Here is a 24,774-nt window from a genome sequence, read left to right as displayed (position 1 = left end):
TGTTCGCTGCTGTGTCCCACTGCCCAGGATAGAGCCTGGAATGTTGTAAGTGCCCAATAAACGTTCACTGAATGCATGAATGAGCACCTATAGTACGCCCAGCTCTGTGAAGGTGAATGGGTGGGGGCTGGGGGATGACTGTAGGGAGCCCTGTCCCTTCCTTCGGGATGCTTGGAGAGGAATAAGTGCAGAAAACACAGGAATAAGTGCACAATAACTGGGATTGAACAACACGGGCGGGCGGTGTCCCAGGCTGCACAGTGATTCATTGCCATGGGATTGGGACACACAATAAGTGGCTGTGAGTTGGAGGAAGGAGAGGTCACCGAGGGCTGAAGAGGCCTGGGAAGGCTTCCTGGGTGACCAGAACCTGCCTTCAGTGGGGTGGGTGTGGCCTGTGACAGGGCCTGGGGTGGGATTTCCAGGAGTGTGTGTGAGGCACATACTCCAGGAGCTAGGGAAGGGAGATTGAGCCTGAGCCTCTGCTGAAAGTACTGGGCTGAAGACTTTGGATTTGAATAGAAGGGCTGGCCGTGGTCGTGGTAGTGCTGGAGAGGAGGAGGGAGTCAAGACTGGGACTTAGCTGGAGGGTCTGGCTGGGGTCTGCTGATGCACAGCTCAAAGCTGGGGGAGATGGGCAGAAGAAGCAGGCTCTTGTGGTGATGGCGGTGCAGCTTGTGGTTGGCTGGGACATACAGGCCTCTAACTGGAAGGATGTGGGGGTGGGCGGGGAGAGGCAGGTATGAGATGGGACTGGACCGATTAAGCAGGGGAGGGGCCAGATGTTCACTGAGAGACTGAGCAGGGGTATGGGGAGTGGTCAGGGCAAGGCTGCTGGTGTTATTGGCAGCTCTGTCCCAGTTAGACCTGCTGGGCTCCTAGTTGCTAAGGATAGGCTGGGGCAGCTCCCAATGCCAATTCCAGGGCTAGTCAGCTCTGACCACAGTCCTGACTCCAGTCTTGACGTCTACTCTCTCCTTCCACATACCTGCCCGTGTCTCTCCTCCCCCCCACCCCCAACCCTGGTGGAGAGGGAGGGTAGAGGAGCCCCGGGAACTGTGTGTGTACACACAGGTGTGAGTGCCCAGGGGCATGTGTGTTTGGAAGGGAGTCGGGAAGGGCTAACACCTACTCCACAACCCTAACCGTTTTCAAGCCTTGATTGGTGCCCAGTCCAAGCTGGCCCTTCATGAGGGTGGGGACATTGGGCACTAGGGTGATTACTGTCAGGAGAAAGGGATTTGAGATGTCCTACCTCCTGCGCGTACACTGACTTGGCATCTCAGAAGGGAGAGGAACGTGACGTCATCCCTTCTCCCTGCAGCCAACGTGAGTGGCCCTCAGTGTGGGCGGCGATGATCCGGGGTCTGGGGAATGTGAGGGTACCTGCGTCTCTCTCCTACCTTGTAATGTGGCGGTGGGGTGGGTTGGGGGTTGCTCCTGGTCTCACCCTTCCGCTTGCTGTCTCTCCCTATCTCAGTATCAGGGTAATTAGCATGGGTGACTATGGCAGGCAGGATGCTGGTGAGAAGGAGGTGTTGGGCAAAGCACAGAGTAGAGAGCAGGGAGGGAGGGAGGGAGGGAGTGTCAGGTGGGTCAGGGCGTTCCATGGGCAGGAACTGCTCTAGACCTGCTCCTCCAGCTGGGGCAGACACCACTGCTACACCAGCTGTGGGTGAGACTCAGGATTCTGGGTCCTGGAATCAGCGTTCTGTACTGGGGCAGAACTCTCTCCTGGGAGATCAGTGTGTAGGTGGCAGAGGGGGAGTCGGGGGCTGGCTCTGGGCAGCCCTCAGGGCCTGGGCTCTCCTCCCAGCTGACCCCCTGTTTTGTCTCCCTCGCTTACAGCCCTCCTGATTCTGGAGCCTGCCCGGATGGGGTCCCTGAGGCACAGCCCAGGCCCTGGGGGGCAACGGTTGCTGCTGCCCGCCTTGCTGCTGGCACTTCTGCTGCTGCTGGCTCCATCCCCAGGCCATGCCACTCGGGTGGTGTACAAGGTGCCAGAGGAACAACCGCCCAACACCCTCATTGGGAGCCTTGCAGCCGATTATGGTTTTCCAGACGTGGGCCACCTATACAAACTAGAAGTAGGCGCCCCGTACCTGCGGGTGGATGGCAAGACGGGCGACATCTTTACCACAGAGACCTCTATCGACCGCGAGGGGCTCCGTGAATGCCAGAACCAGCTCCCTGGTGAGCCCTGCATCCTGGAGTTCGAGGTGTCTATCACGGACCTTGTGCAGAATGGCAGCCCCCGGCTGCTAGAGGGCCAGATAGAGGTCCAGGACATCAATGACAACACGCCCAACTTCGCCTCACCAGTCATCACGCTGCCCATCCCCGAGAACACCAACATTGGCTCACTCTTCCCCATCCCGGTGGCTTCGGACCGCGATGCTGGCCCCAACGGTGTGGCATCCTATGAGCTGCAGGTGGGGCCCGAGGCCCAGGAGCTATTTGGGCTGCAGGTGGCAGAGGACCAGGACGGAAAGCAGCCGCAGCTCATCGTGATGGGCAACCTGGACCGGGAGCGCTTGGACTCGTATGACCTCACTATCAAGGTGCAGGATGGTGGCAACCCCCCACGCGCCAGCAGCGCCCTGCTGCGAGTCACCGTGCTCGACACCAATGACAATGCCCCCAGGTTTGAGCGGCCATCCTACGAGGCTGAGCTGTCTGAGAACAGCCCCATAGGACACTCGGTCATCCAGGTGAGAGGCCCCTCCATCTAACTGTCAGGGTGACCCACATTTAGAAATGGGAGCCCACCCCAACCTCGTGAGAGTTTCCTTCACTTAAGGGCAAGATGGCCAAGATATTGTGGTGAGATCTCTTTTCCCCAGCGCCCGCCTGGTGAGACCTTCCCACAAGTCCACCACACCCCAGCAGGGGATTTACTTTCCTCTGTCAAGCTATTCAGGTGACAGTGACATAGCATATGAACAGTGATCCCCCCCATCCCCGAGGCAGACTCAAGCTGGAGAAACCTCTGCAAAGTGAAACCCCCTCCCAAGTCAAATGATATCCTCCTCCCCAGCCAAGTGAGCTGAGCTGGAACAAGTGAACCGCCTTTTGTCCAAGTAGAATCTCTCCAGAGATGAGAATGTCTTCCCAACCAGGGGCCCTTTAGCCACATACGAGTTTCCTGAGGCTGGAGGACAGAGCCTTGCTTTGCCCATCCCTGACAGTCAAATGAGATCATTTTAGCCAGGTGAGTCCTCAGAATTCTAGAAAACTGTACACAGATGTCTATACACCCACCTCCTCCCCTAGGCACTGTGTGCCCATGGGTGTGGGGTGCTGGGCACAGTAGGGGGGGTCGGTGGCCTCTGCTGAAGCTCTCAACACCCCTCTCGATGGGAACTGCCCCAGGGGCTGGGCAGCTTGGTGGGGTCAGGGCCTGGGAGAGAGCAAAGAAAGCGTCCCTGCAGACAGGTGGGCGTATCTCCCACTGTCATCTCAGCCCTGGCCTCCTGCCAGCCCCAGCTCCTTTCTCCTTCCCCATGGGCTGAAGCTGTCTGTCTTTGATATGAGGGAGCTGAGGAGGGCTCAGCCTGCCCTGCACACCATTACCCATCCTGGGAAACCCTTCGTCCCAAGTCCTCAAGCTGAAGCAGGGCACGGGGAGGAGTTTTGCCCTTTTTTTAGAGGCTGATGGACTGGAACCTGTAGAAGAGAGACTGAGAAAGAAAAGGGAGACAGTCTGGGATGGCGAATAATAATAGCCTAGGTGCCAGGCACTGTTCTGAATACATTATGTGTATTATATCATTTAATCTCCACAGTACAATGTAAGCATTATCCCCATTTTGCAGATGGGGAACTGAGCCCACAGAGATTAGGAAACTTGCCTGGTAACACCCACCTGATGTGTTCAGATTCCACCTTGGCCACATCCAACATTTTGGCTTCAGAGCCCATGTGTGTAAGAGCTGGGAAGTGGGATGAAGCAGGAGAATGGGGCAGAGATGAGGCTACGGGTAGACAGAGCAGAAAAGGGAGGATGGGAGAGAGCCAGCAGTGGGAAAGAGGCAGGAGAACTGAGCGAGATGGGAGGGAAAGAGAGACAGGAGTCAAGAGTCAGAGACAGAGACAAAGAGAGGTAAGATGGCAAGAGAGGCAGACAGGGAGGTGGGTGACCAATCTAGAGACAGGGAGACAGTGGGAATCATAATGAAAAAGTTGGTGACAGACTGGGGGAACAGGAGCATGGAGGGGCGAGGAGAAACCATTAGAGGGGTGAGCAGAGACCAGGTAGCTCACCAGTGTTTTCACTGTCAAAAAAATCCTGATGGGAAGCAAAGGAGACTAGCAGTGGCCTGAGGGCCTGCTAGGTGCAATGCCCAATACTGTGTCAGCACCGATTTTCAGAGATGGATGGACAAAAAGAGGGGTAAAGGCTATTTAGGGAGCACTTGCCATGTGCCAGGCAGTGTTACGCATTTTTACACTTATCATCCCATTTAATCCTCACCACAACCCCATTAAATAGGTTCTATTATTATCCCCATTTTACACATTTGTAGACTGAGGCTTGAGGATGTTAAATAATTGGCCCAAGGCCTCATAGTTGGGAAGTGGCGGAGCTGGGATTTGAACCTAGGACTCTTGCTCCGCTCCCCAGAGACTCTGCCAAGTTGCGCCTATCCTGTCTACCCCCTCCCCCCTCCTCCCCTGCCCCCGCCCATACTGCCATCACATTCTGTTGGGCTGTGACCTAACTCCAACCCTCTTGTTTCTCCCTGACCAGTGCTACCTCATGACCATTCCCACCTGGCTCCTGTTGCCCCATTACCACCCATGTTTGTATAGACTTGGGCCGAGTGTGTGTCGGCCTTGGCGTGGGAGGACGTGCCCACTGCAAAGGGACAGACAGTTCATTGTGTGATGCTGGGAGCCCAGCCCGCTGCCAGCAGGCTCTGTGGCCTGCACCAGCCCCTCCCTCCTGGCTGCAGGCTCGGCTGGATTCCTCAAGTTGATGCCTAGCCAGCACCAGCCCTGGGAGGGGAAGAGAGATGAAACAGGTTTCCCCGGTTTTGACAGAGTAGTGACCTGGCCTGGCCCTGGCGGGCTCCCTCTGACCCACATCCCTACCTGGCTCCTTTCAAAAAAGAAATCCCCTCACCTGTGGCCTCCAGAGGGGCACGTGGGTCTCCATTCGTGCGCCAATAGACACGTGCATAAACACATACCTTCTCACATAATCACAACACGTGTGTGTGCATGCATGCATGTTGCACACATATGTCATGCATACACACCATCTCTACTATTCACACCTTTCCAGCTCTTCAGAAGGGTTTGAAGGCCAGTTTAATTGGGTGGAAGGGCTGCCCTAGTTGCTAATTGGATCCTCATCCCCATATTTGGGCGGACTAGTATAGGAGTGATAAGTAGAGTTCAATTCTGCCCTGTCCCATCTCTAGTAGTAGCTTGTAGCACCACTGAGGATTTGTGGGCTGTATCTGTGCTCTTCAGGGAAAAAGATCAGTAATATATGCCAAAGTGTCAGGATTGGGAAAAGGGCAGGGCATGCGTGTGCTGCTTTTGGAAAGGGTGCCTTGTTAGATTAGTTGTGTCTGCCATGTTCGTTGGAAAGGCAGCAATGTGTCCCTTAATTTGTTATCCCCAAACTAACCCAGCCCTGTTTTCCTTATTTATTCCCCTTGCCCTGTAGGTGAAGGCCAATGACTCCGACCAAGGTGCCAACGCAGAGATCGACTACACGTTCCACCAGGTGCCCGAAGTTGTGAGGCGTCTTCTGAGACTGGACAGGAACACGGGACTTATCACTGTGCAGGGCCCCGTGGACCGCGAGGACCTAAGCACCCTGCGCTTCTCGGTGCTTGCCAAGGACCGAGGCACCAACCCCAAGAGTGCCCGAGCCCAAGTGGTGGTGACCGTGAAGGACATGAACGACAATGCCCCCACCATTGAAATCCGGGGCATAGGGCTGGTGACTCACCAAGACGGGATGGCTAACATCTCAGAGGATGTGGCAGAAGAGACAGCTGTGGCCCTGGTGCAGGTATCTGACCGAGATGAGGGAGAAAATGCAGCTGTCACCTGTGTGGTGGCAGGTGACGTGCCCTTCCAGCTCCGCCAGGCCAGTGACACGGGAAGTGACAGCAAGAAGAAGTACTTCCTGCAGACGACCACCCCGCTCGACTATGAGAAGGTCAAAGACTACACCATTGAGATTGTGGCCGTGGACTCTGGCAACCCCCCACTCTCGAGCACCAATTCCCTCAAGGTGCAGGTGGTGGATGTCAATGACAATGCACCTGTCTTCACCCAGAGCGTCACTGAGGTTGCCTTCCCAGAAAACAACAAGCCAGGTGAAGTGGTCGCTGAGGTCACTGCCAGTGATGCCGACTCGGGCTCCAATGCTGAGCTGGTTTACTCTCTGGAGCCTGAGCCGGCTGCCAAGGGCCTCTTCACCATCTCACCTGAAACTGGAGAGATCCGGGTGAAGACATCCCTTGATAGGGAACAGAGGGAAAGCTATGAGTTGAAGGTGGTGGCAGCCGACCGGGGCAGCCCCAGCCTCCAAGGCACAGCCACCGTCCTTGTCAACGTGCTGGACTGCAATGACAATGACCCCAAGTTTATGCTGAGTGGCTACAACTTCTCAGTGATGGAGAACATGCCGGCGCTGAGTCCAGTGGGCATGGTGACGGTCATTGATGGGGACAAGGGGGAGAACGCCCGGGTGCAGCTCACGGTGGAGCAGGACAATGGTGATTTTGTTATCCAGAACGGCACGGGCACCATCCTCTCCAGCCTGAGCTTCGATCGGGAGCAGCAAAGCACCTATACCTTCCAGCTGAAGGCGGTGGACGGCGGCGTCCCACCTCGCTCGGCTTACGTTGGCGTCACCATCAACGTGCTGGATGAGAATGACAATGCACCCTTTATCACCGCCCCTTCCAACACCTCCCACCGGCTGCTGACCCCGCAGACCCGTCTGGGTGAGACGGTCAGCCAGGTGACAGCTGAGGACATTGACTCTGGTGTCAACGCTGAGCTGACCTACAGCATCGCCGGTGGCAACCCTTACGGACTCTTCCAGATTGGGTCACATTCCGGTGCCATCACCCTGGAAAAGGAGATTGAGCGGCGCCACCACGGGCTGCACCGCTTAGTGGTGAAGGTCAGTGACCGTGGCAAGCCCCCTCGCTATGGCACAGCCTTGGTCCACTTGTATGTCAATGACACCCTGGCCAACCGCACCCTGCTGGAGACCCTGCTGGGCCACAGCCTGGACACGCCGCTGGACATCGACATTGCTGGGGATCCGGAATACGAGCGCTCCAAGCAGCGCAGCAACATCCTATTTGGCGTGGTGGCGGGTGTCGTGGCCGTGGCCTTGCTCATCGCCCTGGCCGTGCTCGTGCGCTACTGCCGGCAACGGGAGGCCAAGAGTGGCTATCAGGCTGGCAAGAAGGAGACCAAGGACCTGTATGCTCCCAAGCCCAGCAGCAAAGTTTCCAAGGGAAACAAAAGCAAGGGCAAGAAGAGCAAGTCTCCTAAGCCCGTGAAGCCGGTGGAGGACGAGGATGAGGCCGGGCTGCAGAAATCCCTCAAGTTCAACCTGATGAGCGATGCCCCTGGGGACAGCCCCCGCATCCACCTGCCCCTCAACTACCCACCAGGCAGCCCTGACCTCGGCCGCCACTATCGCTCTAATTCCCCGCTGCCTTCCATCCAGCTGCAGCCCCAGTCACCCTCCGCCTCCAAGAAGCACCAGGTGGTGCAGGACCTGCCGCCAGCCAACACTTTCGTAGGCACTGGGGACACGACGTCCACGGGCTCAGAGCAGTACTCCGACTACAGCTACCGCACCAACCCCCCCAAATACCCCAGCAAGCAGGTAGGCCAGCCCTTGCGGCTCAGCATGCCCCGGCCCCCACCCCACCCCTACCACGGGGCCATCTGGACCGAGGTGTGGGAGTGACAGAGCTGGTGTCTCGGGCCTGCCGTGCTCACCAGCTCAAGTCAGTGGTGGGAGGTGGAACCAAAGATCGGAGGACGCTGGGACCGCTGATGGCCCTGCTGCCTCACCCAGGCTTGGAGGGTCGGGCCGAATGAAAACTGAGGGTGTGCTCCGTGTTCCCCCCCGCCCCCTCCACACTGAGAGAGGCCTGTGACTTGTCACATCCTGGGACACTGGACCAGCTGCTGGGTCCTGCAGGTGGGGACTGATGGGTAGGTGAGCAGAAGGGTTTGGAGGCAGAAGCGGGGAGGGAAATGGAGAAGAAGTCTTCTCCAAACGTGGGTCTCTGTCTGAGACCAGCCATGGGTGCTTCTCTAGAGGAGAAAGGGGGAGACCTGGGGTCCTGGTGGGTAACCAGGTGGACGCTCTGTCAGGGAGGGGGGCCTCCCCATTTGTGCCTTCTCTGTGTACTGTGTGTCACCCTCTTCCCCACCCCAGACTCCTGGGGCTGGGCCCCAGTTCCCCTCCCCCAGCCCCAAACACTTTGCCCTGATAATAAAGTTCTCTATTTTTGGAGTTTTGGCTTCTTATTTTCCTGGAACTGAGAGAAGGAGCGAGAGAGACTGGAAACAGCCCTTTGTCCGATGTCCTGCCTCAGTTTCCCCATCCCTGCTCTTTGTCCCTTCCCACGTCCCAGACCTGCCCCTCTGCCCCAACCCTATCTTAATTGACCAGGCCCCTCCCCACCATGACCATGTCCATGTTTGGGGGAAGTGCCTTTCTGAGCAGGCTTCAAATGGAGCTGTCCAGCAGTGTGTCCCCTTCCCTCATGTTTGTGAGGCCTCCCTGGGAATGGCACCCTTTACCAAGAAAGCGGATGGAGATGCACCCAAGTCCTGCCCTTTCTCCGCTGGCTGAGACTTGACCTTTCCCATTTGTGCACATCGAGCATCTCCCAACAGAGCTCAGACCAGAGCAGCTGGTGGGGGTGGAGTGCAGCCTGGCTGCCTCAGGTGAAGGCAGAGAACCTCTTAATTATACCAGGCACCTTCCCTCGAGGCAAGATCTTCCCAAGTCCTTTTCCCAGCCTCTTCATCCCAGTACCGCTCAACACCCAGCAATTAGCCTGCTCTGCCCTGTGTCTCCCCACCATGGTCACCAGTCTGGGCTGCCGGGAGGGAGGGCCCAGGGAGAGGGGAGGACATCCCCCAGTGCTATGGACTGACCTGCTCTGTATCCCCACTGCTGACCAGGGCTGAGGTGCCCTATCCGGCCCCCTCCCTTCCCTTCCTTCAGCTCCTTGCTCTGGCCACCCTGAGCTGCTAGCTCTCACTCACTCTCTCTCTCTCCGTCTCTCACTTCTTGCTCTCCTGGGTCTGCCCTGTCTCTGGCTGTGCCTGAGGAGGAGGCTAAAGTCTGGGTGAGGGGCCTCAGGTCCTGGGGGAGTCTCTGAGGCCAGAGGCAACCTGTCTCCATGGCGACTGAAGAGGCTTGAGACACTCCCAGAAGATCCAGGGCGCCAGCTCTCTGCTCTGATTCCGTCCACAAACTCCCCAATGCCCCAGAGTACCCCCAAAGTAAAAACTCCTAGGGGCTTTGGAGGAGTGGGGCATGGGGAAGTGAAATCTGGTTTCATCTCATTTCCCTTGGACAAATAAGCATCTCTAGGGTGACCTCCAGCAGCTCCTGACCAATCATTCTTTCTCTTTTGTTCCTCTCCTTGCTGCCACTGCCTCTCTCTTTCTTCTGTTCCTTTAGCTCCTTAATCTCTTTTTCTTTCCCAAGGTCTGAGGGATTATCCCTTACTCGGCTCCAGTCCAACCCATCCATGGAGCCACACTGAACACTCAAACACAACCAAACCACACCACCACTGTCATCATTAAAACACATAGGCTGAATCCCTACTGTGTGCTCAGCATAGTACTAGACCTTGAGGAAAAAATGGTCATATTTCTACAAGACATACAAGTAACAAGATGAGGCAGTTGAGAATCGTGGTGTCGATTCTCACCAGTGAGAAGTGCCATATATTAAAGCTTTTCCCAACTTGTTCTACCACTTCTGCCACTACTTGCTTCCATTTTTTTGAGTCCTTACAAGGTGCAACGTACCATGCTGAGCATTTTATGTGAATTAGCTCATCCACTGCTCATAACTCTTTGTGATGCAGGTCATTTTACAGAAGTGAAAGCTAGTTAGCGATGGAGTCAAATTCAAACACAAATCATCAGGAAATCTGATTGCCAGAGTCTGCTGTTTTCCGTTATGCTATATAAAAAAGGGGTTCCAAGATTAAGTTCACATTAACCTATTAAAGGCTCTGCAAAGCCTGCAAGAAGGGAAAAACCTGTTAAACTTTGTATAACTCTGGGTTTTCCAAATTTATTTGACCATGGTGCCCCCTCCCTTTCTTTGAGGCACATAGTATGAGAAAACGTGCATAGGACATGGGTGCATAGGACATGGGGGTGGGCTTCCGGGGGGGTGGAATGAGAACCTTGAGCCGGCTCTTCGTAAAGTGAGGAACAGGAGTTGAATGGGAGGCTGAGCCAACTCCCAAGGCGGGAGTGAGCGTGACCAAGCTGGAGGCAGGGAGAGGGCAGAAAGGGGATTCTGGCTGGAGTGGGGGGTATAGGAGGGAGCTGAGACAGGAGACTGGAAGACTGTAGGTTGTAGAGGACATAGATGCTTTGCCAAAAGTTCCTTAAGAAGAAGTGGGAGGCCCTGAAAGCTCATGAGTTTTGGATGAACTGAGTTTTAGAGAGTTTACTGGAGTGTATGGTGGATTTAAAGTGGGTAGAGGTGAAGGTTCAGGACTGCACCTCTAAGGTCTGAGCAAGGATGGTGGAAAAGGGCATGATGGATGGATGGATCAGGCTGACCTTCTGGAGAAATGACCCACAGGACTCAAGGGATAATTGGATATGGGATAGGGATGGGGAGTGAGTGGAGAGCTACCAGGATCCCCAGATAGATATCATCCTTCTGAGTCTGGGTGGTAGGATGATGAGATCATTGCCCATGCAGAAGCTGATTAAAGAAAAAGAATTTGGTTTCAGCCATGTTGAATCTGAAGGGTCCATAGGGACGGCCGACTGGAAATAACCAGCAAGGGTCTAGAACTTCTGGACTAGGGTCTGAGAGAGATTTTGGATATAGGCTTTTTAAGATTTGATAGTCATAGAATTATAGGGAATATTTAGTGTTGAGTATGACCCAACCCTCCATTTTACAGAAAAGAATCTTAGGAAAAAGACCAAGTGATGTGCCTAGGAGGCAGGACTGAAGCCTTGGATTACCAGGGACAGGTTCTGCAGGGAGGGAGGGCTGCTGGCTAATGTCTTAAAGAAAACTGGAAAGAAAAACACCCAACAGCCAGACTGCCCTGTGCCTCCCAGACCCTCCTGGAACCTATTCACTCCATCACCAGGTGGACGTGCTCCTTTACATCCTCCCAGCCCCAAATATCAGGTCAGTTTTGGGGATCTTGTCTATCATCACCCAGACCTTTCAGTGTTTTGGATCCCAACGTGGATCTCGAGAAGTGTTGCCTACGCCTGAAGGTGGGGTGGGAGCCAAGGTGGGAAGGCAGCTCCAAAGCTCCCTGTGCTGACAACCTCCCCTACCCCAGCTGCCTTGGATGGCACGGAAATTGTGTAGGGTATCAGGAGGGTGGGTCTGCAAACCTGGTACACCCTCCTCTGGCCATCTTGAGAACCTCCTATTGAGAGTTTTAAAGAGAAAGCACCACAAAGTCTTAGAGGATTAGAAGGAGCCTGGAGACTCATCAGCAGGGCCCTGGGCCTGGGCTGCTCCCACCCCTAGCCTCCAGGGGCCCTGGGTCTGCGCCCTCCACAACTTCTAATTTCCGGTTGGCAGGAGAACCAGTGGTGGTCCCAGGTGGGTGTTTGGGGGATGGGCTGGTTGTACCGAGTGCCAAGCTGAGGTTGCCAGGTTCCTGGGATGATCGTTAACCCGTGGCAGGCAGGCAGGGCTGCCGTCTGGGAGCAGCCTGTCACTGTTGCCCTCCCCCCACCCCAGTCCCCGCTCCAAGCTCCTAAATCCTGGCTCTACCAAGCCAGCGGCCCCTCCCGGAAGCTCCTTCCTATTTCCTAGAAGGAGCGTCCATTCGAAGAAGCCAGCCTTCCGAATCCCTGATGGATGCTGGGCCCCTCCCCCTATGCCCAGGTCCTCCTGGGCCCTGCCCTCTCCAGTTAATACTGTTTCCTGATCTGGAGGACTGGGGAGTTTCCACTGTTCTGCTACCCCACCCCCAAGGTGCCCTGGTTTGTTATCAGGCTCCCTTTCCCTCTTCCCTCCCGCCTTTTTCCACTCCCAGGCCTCTCTGAAGGGGAACGGAGTGGGCACCTGGGTGGGTGGGGACTCAGCAGGGAGTCCTGCCTATGGCATTACAGACCAGGGGTGAGGAACAGAAGATCAGAAAGAGGTTAGCACCCCACTGGATGGAGGCAATGAGAAGTTAACAGAGCAATGAGACAGGTGAGGAGCTGGAGTCTGGAGGGTGCTATTTGGAAATCAGAGAACTGTTCTGGTACTGGTGAGCTGTTTTGGAATTAGGAGTCTGTCCTGCTTTCAGAGAGCTGTTCTAAAAACTGGAGGCTTGCTGGTGTTTAGAGGCTATGCTGGAATTAGGGGAGTTGGCTGGTATTGTGCTGTTTTGGTGTTGGCTGTCTGGAATTAAACAGAGGCTGTGCCAGTACTGGGAAGCTGTGCTCTAACAAGCGGTTGTACTGGATTAAGCTTATTGTGCTGGCCTGGGGGCTGTCATAACACTGGGGCCTGTGCTGTGTTAGGACTTCCAGTGCGTGGTCCTGGCTGTCCTGGGAGCTGACCTAGAATCAAGGGGCAGTCCTCTGTTAAGGTCTCTGCTTTCTAGGGGGTTCTGCTGCGCTAGGGGCCTGGGCCTCTTCCTGGTTGCTGTTGAGGCCTAGAGGGCTAGGAGCTCTGGGGGTGGGCTTGGCTGGGGCTGTAGCCTGGTGCGGTGGTGGGCCCCGTGGCACAGGCTGGCCGGCTGGCAGTGACACTCCCTCTCCCTGCAGTTACCTCACCGGCGCGTCACCTTCTCCGCCACCAGCCAGGCGCAGGAGCTGCAGGACCCGTCCCAGCACAGTTACTACGACAGTGGCCTGGAGGAGTCTGAGACGCCGTCCAGCAAGTCATCCTCGGGGCCCCGACTCGGTCCCCTGGCTCTGCCTGAGGATCACTATGAGCGCACCACCCCCGATGGCAGCATAGGAGAGATGGAGCACCCCGAGAACGGTGAGGGGACCCCAGGAATGAGTAGAAGCCTGAGAGTGATGACAAGACCTTAGAAATAGCCTCCATCTCTTGAGCTGTCGTGTATTCAGCAGTCAACACTGTGCTGAGTGCTTTCTGGTATATATTCATTTAACCTTCACAACCGCTCTCTGATCTGAGAACTTTATTGTGCCCCCTTTACAGTGGGGGAAACGGAGGCTCAGAGAGGTTGAGTCACTTACCCAAAGTCATATACAGGAAGTGACAGAGCTGGGAGGGATTCAAACCCAGGCATCTCTGACTCCAAAGACTGAATTCAGCACTACTTTATTCTGCTTCCTGGGAACAGAGACCCTGAGAATGGGGGCCAGAGGGCTCAGGTAGTGGTGAGGGAACTTTGAGGGAATCTTGAGATAATGAGAGCTCAGAGGGCCTTGAGAAAAGGAAAGGGACCCTGGATGCTATGAGGAGCCCAGAGAAGGGTGTGATGATCCCCTGGCGGGAGAAGCAGGAGAGGGTTTGGCTGAGGAGAGGGAGTGGGGAGGCCTGGGGAGGGGAAAGGCTTGTGTGGGAGGGGCTTGGAGGGTGATGGCAGACGTGGGATCTGGGCTGGAGCAGAGGTCAGCATGGGAATGGATGGGGGGCGTGTTGTCAGAATGTATGTGTGTAGTGCGTGTGTGTGCGTGAAGGCACCTCTGGTGGCGCGTGGTGGGGAGACTAAATCAGCTTCCCCTTGGGATAGAAAGACTCTTGAGCTTAGAGCTATCCTCAGGTCTCGCCCCTCCCTCAGTCCGAACTCCCCCAGCCCGCCAAAAGATGAAAAGTTCCACACCTCACCCCTCAGGCCCAGGGCTCTTGTCTAACCTCCCAGGCCCCAGGTCTCAGAGTGCCCTCCATCTCCACCCTGCCCATCCATGCGCGATCTCACGCCCGTCTCGTCCTTTTTGTGCCCGCGCAGAGCCGGCTGGCCGGAGCAGGCCCTGAGGTGGACTGCCAGGTATGTGGGAGCTGCTCTGGGGTCTGGGGTCTGTGGGACTCGGCCCAGCACCCAGCCCCGCCCACCCAGTGCCCGTGCTCTGCTCCGTGCCACGTTGGGTCCCCCCACTCTGCCCTGAACTGGAGAGCCCTGGAGGGTTAACAACAGAGCTGTCCCCTCCTCACCTTGCACTGGCAGGAGGCCAAGCCAGGGTGAGTGGTGCCAGGGGAGTCCCCACCCTAGGTGGTGCCGCTCAGTCACATCCCTGGAGGGGGGCACCGCCTGGTACTGTCCCCAAGCGAGGGCGGGACAGGGGCAACTGTGACAGGAAGTACTCAAGGCCCAGACGTTCCCATGGAGACCCCCGCTGCCCAGCAACCACACTGGCTACTGCCGATGTCAGGCGGCCAACTTCTGTTCCCATGGGTGTTCTGGGCAGGGAGCCGGGGCAAGGCCAGGGGTGGTGGGTGGTGTAGGGGCCGGAGTGAGGCGGGGAGGGGCTGCATGAGCGTGCTTGTGGATATGTGAGTGTGTGCTTCTACGCAAACCCCTGGCTTTGTAGCAGGGCCTTGCTGTGCTGGGGTGGGGTGGGGCCCCAGGGCAACTGGGAGCATGGTGAGGCTGGAGGGGGCTCAGAAGGGAGGCATGTGCCCACCTTTGTCTGAGGATAGAGATGCCTGGTGTAGATTTGTGTATCCACACCTCTCTGAGGGTAGGTGTGTGTGTGTGTGTGAGAGAGAGAGAGAGAGAGAGAGAGAGCAGTAGAGAGAGAAAGAGATTGTGTCTTTAATGAGGATGGGGGTTTCCTCACCCCTACCTGAGGGTAGATGTGCATGTTTCAGCCTGTCTGGAGATAGGTGACGGAGTGTGTAGATGGGGTGTGTGTTTGTGCACCTGTCTGAGGGCAGATATGGTGGATGTGTGAGAGGAGAGCTGGAGGGTGGGTGAGGATGGAAAGAATGTGTCTATTTAAGGATAGATTGTGTGTGTGTGTGTGTGTGTGTGTGTGAGAGAGAGAGAGAGAGAGAGCAAGCATGCGGTGGATGGTGGGAGGGTGTGTGTCTATTTGAGGGTGTGTGTGCCTGTGAGCTCAGTGGGCAGGAAGGGGCGTGCACCCCTGTTCCAAGGCGGCATGGAGGCGCTGGTGGGAGGCTGTGGGGCAGAGCTGTGCGAGGCTGCCCTGCCTGAGGACCATCCTCCCCGCTCTCCCCTGCAGACCTGCGCCCTTTGCCTGACGTCGCCATGACGGGCACATGTACCCGGGAGTGCAGTGAGTTTGGCCACTCCGACACGTGCTGGATGCCTGGCCAGTCGTCTCCCAGCCGCCGGACCAAGAGCAGCGCCCTCAAACTCTCCACCTTCGTGCCTTACCAGGACCGAGGAGGGCAGGAGCCTGCGGGCGCCGGCAGCCCCAGCCCCCCGGAAGACCGGAACACCAAAACGGCCCCCGTGCGCCTCCTGCCCTCCTACAGTGCCTTCTCCCACAGTAGCCATGATTCCTGCAAGGACTCGGCCACCTTGGAGGAAATCCCCCTGACCCAGACCTCGGACTTCCCACCTGCAGCCACACCGGCATCTGCCCAGACGGCCAAGCGCGAGATCTACCTGTGAGCCCCCTTCTGGCCAGCCGGCCATCCCTTCCCCAGCCACCGGCCAGCTCCCAGGCGGGCCCATGCCAGGGCCCCTGCTCCTGACCCCTCCAGCGTGGATTTCCTGGCCAGGGCCCTGAGTGGGGGGGTTACTGGCCTCATGACCACGCTGGCCCTTCCCCCATGCAGGGTCCACGTCTTCTTCCCTCACTTCAGCCCCCAAACCCTAGGGAGCCCCCTCTTCCCCTTTATGGGGCTCCCCCCAGCTGATGCCCAAGAGGGCTCCTCTACAATGACTAGGCTCCAGTCCCTCGACTTCCAGGGGTCACCCCCTCACTTTGGGCAGATGGTAGAGTCAAGGGTGGGCAGCACACTTTTAACTCATTGTGTCCCACATGGCCAACCAGGGCGGGCATAGGATGCCCCCATTCCAGCCCTGCAGCAGGGCTGAACTGGGGAGCCCCTCTCCCTGGGAACTCCCAGAGGAAACTCTTGACTGCCAGGGGCTCCCTGAAGGGCTGTTGTTACCAAAGGTGGGGTGGGATGGCGGTGGGAGTGGGGCGGAGGCCTTGTCTTCCTGTACTGCTCCTGGGCTGGCCCACCTGCCTGCCGCATGCCCATGCCTGGTCCCATCTGGGCCCCCCCCCTTCCCACTGGTCATGCAGTGTCTGTATATAAGGACCTTGGAATGACGTCCCCATTTCTGCCTGATTTGCAACTTTTCTTGTTGCTGTTGTGTTGTCTCGGGGGACCCCTCTGGGGGGGGACCTGCCCTGCGCCCCCTCCTCCCTGCCGTAGTGCCCCCCACCCCAGGCCTCTATTGTTCCATGTTGTAAATACCCCTGGGGCTGTGGCAGGATGGGGGTGCCGGCCAGGGAAACAAGGGGGATGGGGGTGGGGATGGGGGAACACTCGCCTATCAGCAGAGCTGGGCTTTTATTTAATTTTTTTTAAGAATACAAATCTCTATTTTTTTGGAACTGTTGCGCTGTGCCCTGGGGTGGGGGGGATCCCTGCTCAGGCTGGCCCCCCACATCCAGATGAGCATCACGGAGGGGCCCTGAGGCTATGGGGGGCAGCTGGCCGGGGGTGGGGAGACTGTGCCTCTGGCCTGGTTGGGTGAGTTGGGAGCAGGAAGGTTTGCTCAGGGGGCAGCTGGTTGCTGCCCCCAGTAGGGGGTACCTGCCCCCTGCCCCCTCTCTGCACCCCGCCCCCCCCAGCCCCTGCCATGACTGACCCGTCAGCCTGTAAAACCACCATTGCCTTGATCTCAGGGGGTGGGAAGGGCTGCCTCAGGGCACCCTGCGCTCCAGGCCCCCTTCTTCCAGTTGGGCTTCCCTTTGCCAGGGTCAGGGGTCCCGTGGCGTGGGGGGATCGGGGGGCAGAGAAGCCCAGTCAGCCATGATGAGGTGGGATTCTTTTCTTCACCTCAGGGGGCCAGGGTGTGAGGGGCATCCTGCAGAGGCCCCATCTCCCACTGTGGCCATCTCAAAGCCTCAGTCCCTCTTCCTTCCACAAACCCCCACTGCCTTGGCCCATACCTCTCCGGCTCCCCAAGGGCCCAGGCTGGGAGGCTGGAGACTCAGGGTATGGCCCTTGCTTGACCTAGTCTAAGCTTGGGGGGCGGCCCGAGGGTGGGAGGGGTGGGTACAGGCTGCTGGGTCGTCTGGTGCCTTTGGGAGCTGTGCTGCTGGAGTCTTGACTCCTGTAACCCCAGAGACCCCACCTCCACCCCTGAAAGCCAGGGGGCTGAAGAATCACCTTGTTCTCTGCTCCTTGCCCCTAACTTGGCTTGGGGTAACAGTGCTGGGAAGGAGAGCATTGTTAGACTCATGGCCCCAGCATACACAGCCCTTCAGTGGAGGGCGGGGGGGGGGGGTGTAGAGTGGCCTGGGGTGGCAGCAACCAGGTCTAGGGATTGGCCAAAGGCTCCTTTCCCTGGGGGAGGCCCAGGAAGTGGGCTGGGGCTTGTTAAAGAGACAGCCCCTTCCCCCTGCACAAACGGGGCAGGTGCAATAGTGGTGGAGTTGGTAACGTGAGGTGCCCAGCTGGTGGGTCAGTGGCCTCGAGGGCTATCCTGGGTCCTGGGGGTCAAGATTCTGGCAAGAAGATTGTATGAGGCCCATTTGCTTGGTGGAGAGGGTGGTCCAGACAGGAGGCATTCCTGGGGTCAGTGGACTTCCCCTGGAAGCCCCTGGTGGCCTGGGCACCCTGCCCTGGTCTCGGAGACCCCTGAGCACTAGGTGGAAGGGCAGAGGAGCATTTTGCACAATGGAGAAGCCAGAAGGAAGGGGGTGGCCCAGGTGGCTGGGAGGGCTGAGAAGCACAGAGGAGCCCTTCCCACAGGCAAAGGCAGAGCCCCTAGCCCCCTGGTTGGGGTTGGGGCACTGAGTCTGTCACCACCTGGGCACTTGAGAGGTGAAACCAAAGGTGGGCAGGGGATGGGTGACAGCACTGGGGACCACCCCTGTTGGTCCTAGGTCTGTGAAGCCCTTCCCCAATGCCTTGTGTCGCGTACAGTTTTATGTACAAATAGGCGACATTTGGCCAGAGGAGACCCCGCTCAAACCCAGCCTGACCCAGTCAGTGTCTTCCTAGAGGGGACCTAATCTGTCCCTACCCCCTACTTCAGAGCATGTCTCTTGGTAGGGGGAGGGTATATGGGGACATACTTCTCTCCTAGGGTCCCTGAAGCGTGTCTCACATACCCGGGGGAGGGTCTCTGGGGCATCCCTCACCTCTGGGGGCTCCCTAGGCCCTATCTCTCCCCTTGGGAGTCTCTGGGGGGGGGCATGTATTCCTGCTGGGGACCATGGGAGCATGTCTCCCCCGCTACCCAGGCTCTCTGGGGAGCCTGTTGTCCTCCCAGGGTTTCTGGGAGTACTTAAGGCATGTCAGTCTTGGGCCGTCTCTCTTCCCAGGGAAGGGGGCTATCTCTGAAGCATGTCTGGGAAGAGATGTTTCTGGCCCTCCCTGCACCTCTCCCCCAGGGGTGTCTCTGACCTGCAGCACTTCGGATGAGACTGGGCAGCTCTGAGCTGTCTTTTCTCCCAGGGGCTCTGGGATACCTCTCTCTCCCGAGGGCCCGGCCTCTGGAGCCATTTCTTCCCTGTGTGGGGGCCGTCTCCTGGTGTTTGGTTGGCTTGTGTTGGCCAAGAGAAAGCCTCTTAGGGGGCGTCTCCACGCGGGACTTCTCTGGGAGGGGGGACTGTGTCTCGCCCATGGTGTTCCCGGGCGGTGTGTCTGCCCGTGGGGAGGGGGAGACTGTGTCTCCTCGGGTTATCTGAGTGGGGAGGGGGGCCGTGTCTCTCTCGTGTGTTGGGGGGGCGGGGGTCGGGGAGGGGGGTTTTGGGCGCATCGGATGCCCACACTGGGGTCGTGTTTCTCTTGGTTCGTGCCACTTCCCACCGCCTCGCTCCTCCCGGGAAGGGCTCCCGTCCCGCCCCCACTCCACCCCAGTCCCTGGCGCTGCGAGCACAATCCCGTCGATTTGTAATGATTTCCGTCTCTCTGTCTTTCTCTTTCTCTGACCACCCCCGCCCCCCACCCCGCCGCGAGCATGCGCAGGCACCTCCCCTACCACTCCGGTTCGGTTCGTTTCCGGTTTGTTTGCTGAGCTGTCAATGAAAGACCCGTGTAATTATTCCCGAGCTTTACAATAAAAGTGTGAAAACCGGACCCCACTTGGCTTCTTCTGGGCCCTCGGGCCGGCGTCCCGGGGAGGGTGGAGGCTAAGTCTGGGGTAGAGACCTTGGAGGGGGGTCGGGGGACGCGGACGGGAGAAGAGGGATCGAGACCCGCATTGGGATTAATCGGTGCCACGCAGGGATGGGGGCAAGAGGACGGAGACTGAGGACATCTACTTCATACGCCTCAAAGTGGCCCCCGTGCCATCCGCTGGGCCCGATCCGCTCCCGGCAACCCCATTCCCACCGGAGCTGACATGCAGGCTAGGGGTTAGGCTTGGGGGGCGCGCCGCGCTGCGGAGGGTTAAGCTGTGCTGCCTTCTTCCAGGGGGCATGTATCCATTCCCGCACCCCTCATTTAGCAACGAGTTTGAATCGTGGAACTGGATAGGAGAAGGGGCGGGAGACATCTGTCTGTCTGTCGCTCCTCCCTCTCACGCTCAGGAACGAGGGTTGGAAGTCGATGTATGGGGACCCGAAAAGGTCTCAGCCCCCGTCCCCGACTGCGCTCCCCTCCCCCTGCTTCCGGGCCCGAGCGGCCCCGGCCTCCTCAGTCCGGCTCCCGGGTAAACACCGGCTCCGTAGAGGTCGTAGAACAGAGACCGGATCAGCCGGTTTCCCGGCCCCGCCTCCCGAGGCGCCCCTCCCCCCGCGTGCGCTTCCGCTCAGCCCGCGTGCCGTCTACCCCCGCTCGCGCAGCGTGGGCCTGGCTCTCGGACCCCGGGGTTGGTTCAGCTGCTGGGATTAGTCGAGAGCAGGGACTAATCCTGGATGAGCCTCCTTGTAAACCCGGATCGACCGCCGGTACGGCGGGGGTCGTGGGGGCCCCTTTATCCATTCCCATACTCCGGGCTTCGCAGGGCCTGGACCCGCCCCACGCCCCCTTGCTACAGTCGGAGACAAGTTGGTTGGATCTGCTGTGCGGAAGAGGTAGGGGCCGGCGAGGGGCAGCGTGAAGACACTGCCAAGATCAGGCCTGGATCAGTCGCGCCCCAGAGAGCCTGGCAGTGGGTTGGGGGGTGGGCATCCTGAAAGGAAGGGCAGAGGCCCCTCTGGCAGCCTCTGAATCCACAAGGGGTGAGGTCAGCTCCCTGGCTCAGTGTGCAACTCCGTGCTCCCCACCGATCCTCCAGTTACAGAATCTCCAGCCCTCCCTCTACCTGTGGCAAGGGTGACCTGCCCCTGACCTTGAGGCCTCACCTCCTGATCACAGGAGGCACTGAGTCAGCAGGAGGGCCCCATGTCATCTCCACCCCTGACTTGGCCAGACAGTGGCCAACAGCTCCTCCTGTTGAGGCCAAGCCCTGGCAATGATATCAGGGGTCAAGGGACTAGGGTACTAGAATCCTGTCCCTGGTTGGTGCATTCATACCACAAACATTTCACGGTCTCTATGGGAGAGGCAGACAGGTAAACAATGACCACATCATGTGTTCAGCCCTGCCCTGAGCCGTAACTTCAGGCTAGAGAGCCAAAGGTGGTGTCTCCTCCAGCACCGTCCAGCAGGCTTCCTGGAAGAGGTGGTACCAGAGCTGAGTTCTAAAGGGCAGATGGGGAAGAGCCCAGTGAGGAAGGGGTCTGCATCCCAGGCTGATGGAGCAGTGTGTGCAAGGGCCTGGAGGTACAGAAGGAGAAGGTGAGGTAGTTCAGGAGGGCAGGAGAAGTTGAAGAGGAAGGCAGGGGCCAGAGCTAGCAGGGCCTGCTGGTCAACCTAAGAAAGGAAAGGGAGCCACTGAGGGATTCTAAGCCTCTAAAAGAAAAGGTCAGATTTATGTTCTTTACAGATTCTAACTGTCCTCTTGCCTTCTCTGCTGAGGTTTCTCTGGAGAGCCTGGGTTGGAGGTGGAGGCATATACCCACAGACAGCAAGGAAGAGGAACCAGGGTACAGTGTATATTAGGAAATTCGGTCCCCACATCCTTCCATCACACCTGGAGTTAGAGAGACCTACATTAGAAATCTGTAGCACTTCCTAGTGGTATGAGCTTGGGCAGGTGACTGTGCCTTGGTTTCTTCATCTGTAAAATGGAGCTAATAATGCTTACCATCACAGAGGATCATTGTGGGGCTTCAGTGAAATCATGTGTCCACTCTTTTATTTAACTCATATTTAACACCTACTGTGGGGCAGGCTCTGTGCCAGCTGCTGGCGTTACAGCACTGAATTAGACAGGCATGGTCCCTACTGTCTCTTAGAACTTCCATTCCAGTGGAGAAGACAGACAATAAACAAACAAATGAGGTAATTATAGATTGTGTTAAAGCGCTGAGAAGGAAACAAACAGTGGGACACAAAGGAGGATAACTGGAGGTGGGGGAGAGAAGGGGGCTGCCCTACTCAGTGTGGCCCAGGCAGCTTCTCTAAGGGAACCTGAAGATTTAGAGCTCAGAACAGAGTATTCCAGGTACAGAAAATTGCAGCTGCCAATGCCCCAAGATGGGAGACAATAAGGAATTTAGCCTGATTCCTCTAAGATGCTAGGCTTCCTGAGGGAAGGAACCTAGGTCTCTCACTTCTCGCCACCTCCTGGATAAATACTGGGGGAAGTAAATAGAAATGGAGAGGAATTTCCAGCTTGCTGGGTCACCTCCCCGCCCCCATCCCCTGGAGTGTGTTGTGAGGGGGGTGCTTTTGGCCTCTTCTCAGCCTGCCCATCTGCACAGCTTAATCTTCCCTCCAGCTGTTCTATACAGGAAAGGTCTCTGCCCACTCCTGTTCCTTTCCTGGGGTTCCCAATCCTCTCCTTGGACAGGAGGGGCAGCTTGGGCCCCCGCCCAGAATCTGATGATCGAGAGCCTGGACTGAACATGATTTAGTATCTGACCTGCAGGGGTTGAGTGTTACTGGGGCCCTCTGGAGTCTCCCCCTCAGCTGGGATCTCACTTCAGGGAGACCTTGAGGAAAGCTTCCTTACGCGTGGATACATTTCACACACAGCCACCCGTGCTGCACAGCGCACACAGCTCCTCTCACCCGCTCACATCCAGCTGCACATTATGTCTCCATGGCAACCAGAAGGCCTGGTCCATGGATGTTAGAAATAAGTGCCAGAGGAAGAGGAAAGAGAGAGAGAGGAGCAGCATCAGAAATAAAGAGACTCAGAAAGATAGCCTCCCAAGGAGGCCCCCTCTCTTTCCTTGCACCCTCTGCCAGGAAGACTAGAATGGACTCAGGGCCTCAAGAATGGAGGACCTCAAGGTGGGCACTAAGCAGTGGGCTGAGGGCTGTCTGGACACAGGTAATAGGGGCCCAGTGGGCAGTGAGGGAGGAGCAGGACCAGGGGAACTTGAGTGAGTCTGGAGTTTTGGACTAAGAATACTTGGTCTGGGTAAAAGGCAGAGGAGGTGTGTGGGTAGGGATGCGAGACTTAGGGGAGCTACTTTCCCTTCTTCCTGGCCTAATTGGCTGTTCAGGCCGAAACCACCTCTTAGTCACTTAGTCTAATTAGAATTGTTCTGGAGAAGACAGTGGGGGAGGGGAAGGAGAAGCTGGGGTGTGAAGGGGGAAGGGTGGGAGGAAACGGAGCTGAGTGGGGATGGGGAGTGGGAGTTCCTTCTATCACCTTCCATCCTTTCTGTCACCATCCAGTGGATGGGCTGGGCTATAACTGTCCAGGCTGTGGGTCACTCTAATACCCCCGCCCAGCTGTCACTCTGTGTTCCCTCACACACACCTGCTTTCTGCTCAGTGTCTGTCTCTTCCTCTAGCTCTCTCTTACTCTCTCTCCTGCTCTGCTTCTCTGTCTCCTCATCTTTCTTTTCCCCCTTCTTCAGGGTCTCCCAATCTCTGGCCAACAATGTTTGCCTCATAAACAGGTGAAGATTTTGGAGTGCTGGCTGGGGCTGATCCACTTTGGAGTGGAGGAGAGGCAGGGGGGCGGGATTATATTGAGAGCAGCCTCAGCTTTTGGGAGTAAGAGGGAAGGGGGCAGACACTGCCCAGGCATGACTTCCCCCCAACAGACACACACACACCTCTGTTCCCACCTCCCTCCCCTAACCAAGTGTCATCACCTCTCTGGAGTATGTGGAGCTTGGCCTCTGGAACTGGACTGTCTGGATTGCCTTGGACAAGTAACTTAACCTCCCTGAGCAGCAGTTTCTCTAGCTATGAGATGGGGATAATAGATCCTAACTTTGTAGTGTGGATTTAAAAGGATGATGCATGTGAACTGCTTAGCACGGTAAGTTATAAGTGCTCAATGAACTCAGCTTTTATCCTCAGTCCCCAGCTCCTTTCCTTTCCCAGGCCCTTCGGGAACCAGGACGTGTGCATCTTTCCCTTCTCCTTCTTCTGCTTCCCCATTATTGCGGCCCCTAAATTACCTCTCAGTTCCTAGACTCAACCCCATGGCCTTTCTCTCAAGGCTCCCCTCTATGGGTGGGTGTCCCCGTTGTGGGGGATGAGTATGGAATAGCAGGTTAGGCTTGGACCCTGCCCCTGCCCACGGGGGTAGGGGTTCGGGACATACCCTTCTCCAGTCTGGGGACTGGGTTTTCCCTCCTCTGCAGGCCTGGAAGAAGACGAAAGGGGACAGCCATAAATGATGTAGGGGAAGTGCACTTGCTGAGGGGGACAAGACGGGATGAGCAGAGTCCAGAAGCCTAAATATTAAATGGGGCTGCAGCACCAGGAAGGGCAAAGTCCCTGAGCTGTGTTTGTGAACGTGCTCTGGACTCCACGTGGCTTGGAGCCGTTCCACATGCTCATTCCCCCTGCACCCCCGGAAAACTGCCCGCAGTGACCCCTTTCCTGGCCAGGAGCCTTCCCAAGTTCTCTCAGCACTTGCATATTTAATTTCTTACAGCTGTGGTAGTTTGTTCAGGTTTGAGGCTGTATTTTGACGTGGTCATGTTTTTCTTGCCCGTGTACTCAGTTTCCCGCTTTAGATGCCCCGGGACTGGTACTCTTGCCCCTCATCTCAGTGTTATCAGGAGAGCCACGTAGTTGGCAAGAGGTGATGGGGTGGGGGCAGAGGCAGGGCTGGCGGGAAGGAGGTCTCTCCGATTTTCTGTCTCTGTCCGTCATGGTTGACTGAAGAGCAAGGCATCTATCTGAGCAGGGGGTGAATGGGCGGAGAGCAGCAGGGTCTAGTAGCTTCCGTGTCCACTGCTTACAGATGACCTGGGGGACGGCCTCTGCCAAATCTCTGCCTCCAGGTGGCCCCTGTCGGCTGCTCTCCATGGTCCTTTTCCTGACTCCACATCTAAGTGGGGGATTAGAAAGTGCCCTTGTGATCTCTGTCACAGATTCCCCTTTATCCTTTTCCTTGACCTTGGTCAATCTATCATTATTTCATTTATTTGTTTACTTGTTCAATTTCT

The 24,774-nt window shown here is 57.1% G+C and overlaps 1 protein-coding gene across 8 annotated transcripts in view; it reads left to right on the top strand.

Annotated features, from left to right (window-relative positions):
- PCDH1 (protocadherin 1) overlaps positions 1–24,774 on the top strand; it is a 36,697-nt gene that overhangs the window by 6,447 nt on the left and 5,476 nt on the right. For 2 of the 8 annotated variants that reach the window (XM_036846581.1, XM_036846584.1), the window contains exons 2-5: positions 1,849–2,711; positions 5,678–7,873; positions 13,000–13,219; positions 15,391–16,632. In XM_036846581.1, coding sequence (XP_036702476.1) covers positions 1,849–2,711; positions 5,678–7,873; positions 13,000–13,219; positions 15,391–15,785 — 3,674 coding nt within the window. In that variant the 3' untranslated portion in view covers positions 15,786–16,632. Of the gene's footprint in view, positions 1–489; positions 1,330–1,732; positions 1,750–1,848; positions 2,712–5,677; positions 7,874–11,174; positions 11,411–12,278; positions 12,414–12,999; positions 13,220–14,156; positions 14,196–15,390; positions 16,633–24,774 lie in introns of those variants that run through there. The other 6 variants (XM_036846587.1, XM_036846585.1, XM_036846586.1 and 3 more) reach the window with 6 other exon arrangements.

This window comes from Balaenoptera musculus, chromosome 3 (genome assembly GCF_009873245.2).
Source record: "Balaenoptera musculus isolate JJ_BM4_2016_0621 chromosome 3, mBalMus1.pri.v3, whole genome shotgun sequence".
NCBI lineage: Eukaryota > Metazoa > Chordata > Mammalia > Artiodactyla > Balaenopteridae > Balaenoptera > Balaenoptera musculus.
This window is presented reverse-complemented; position numbering and strand designations above follow the sequence as displayed.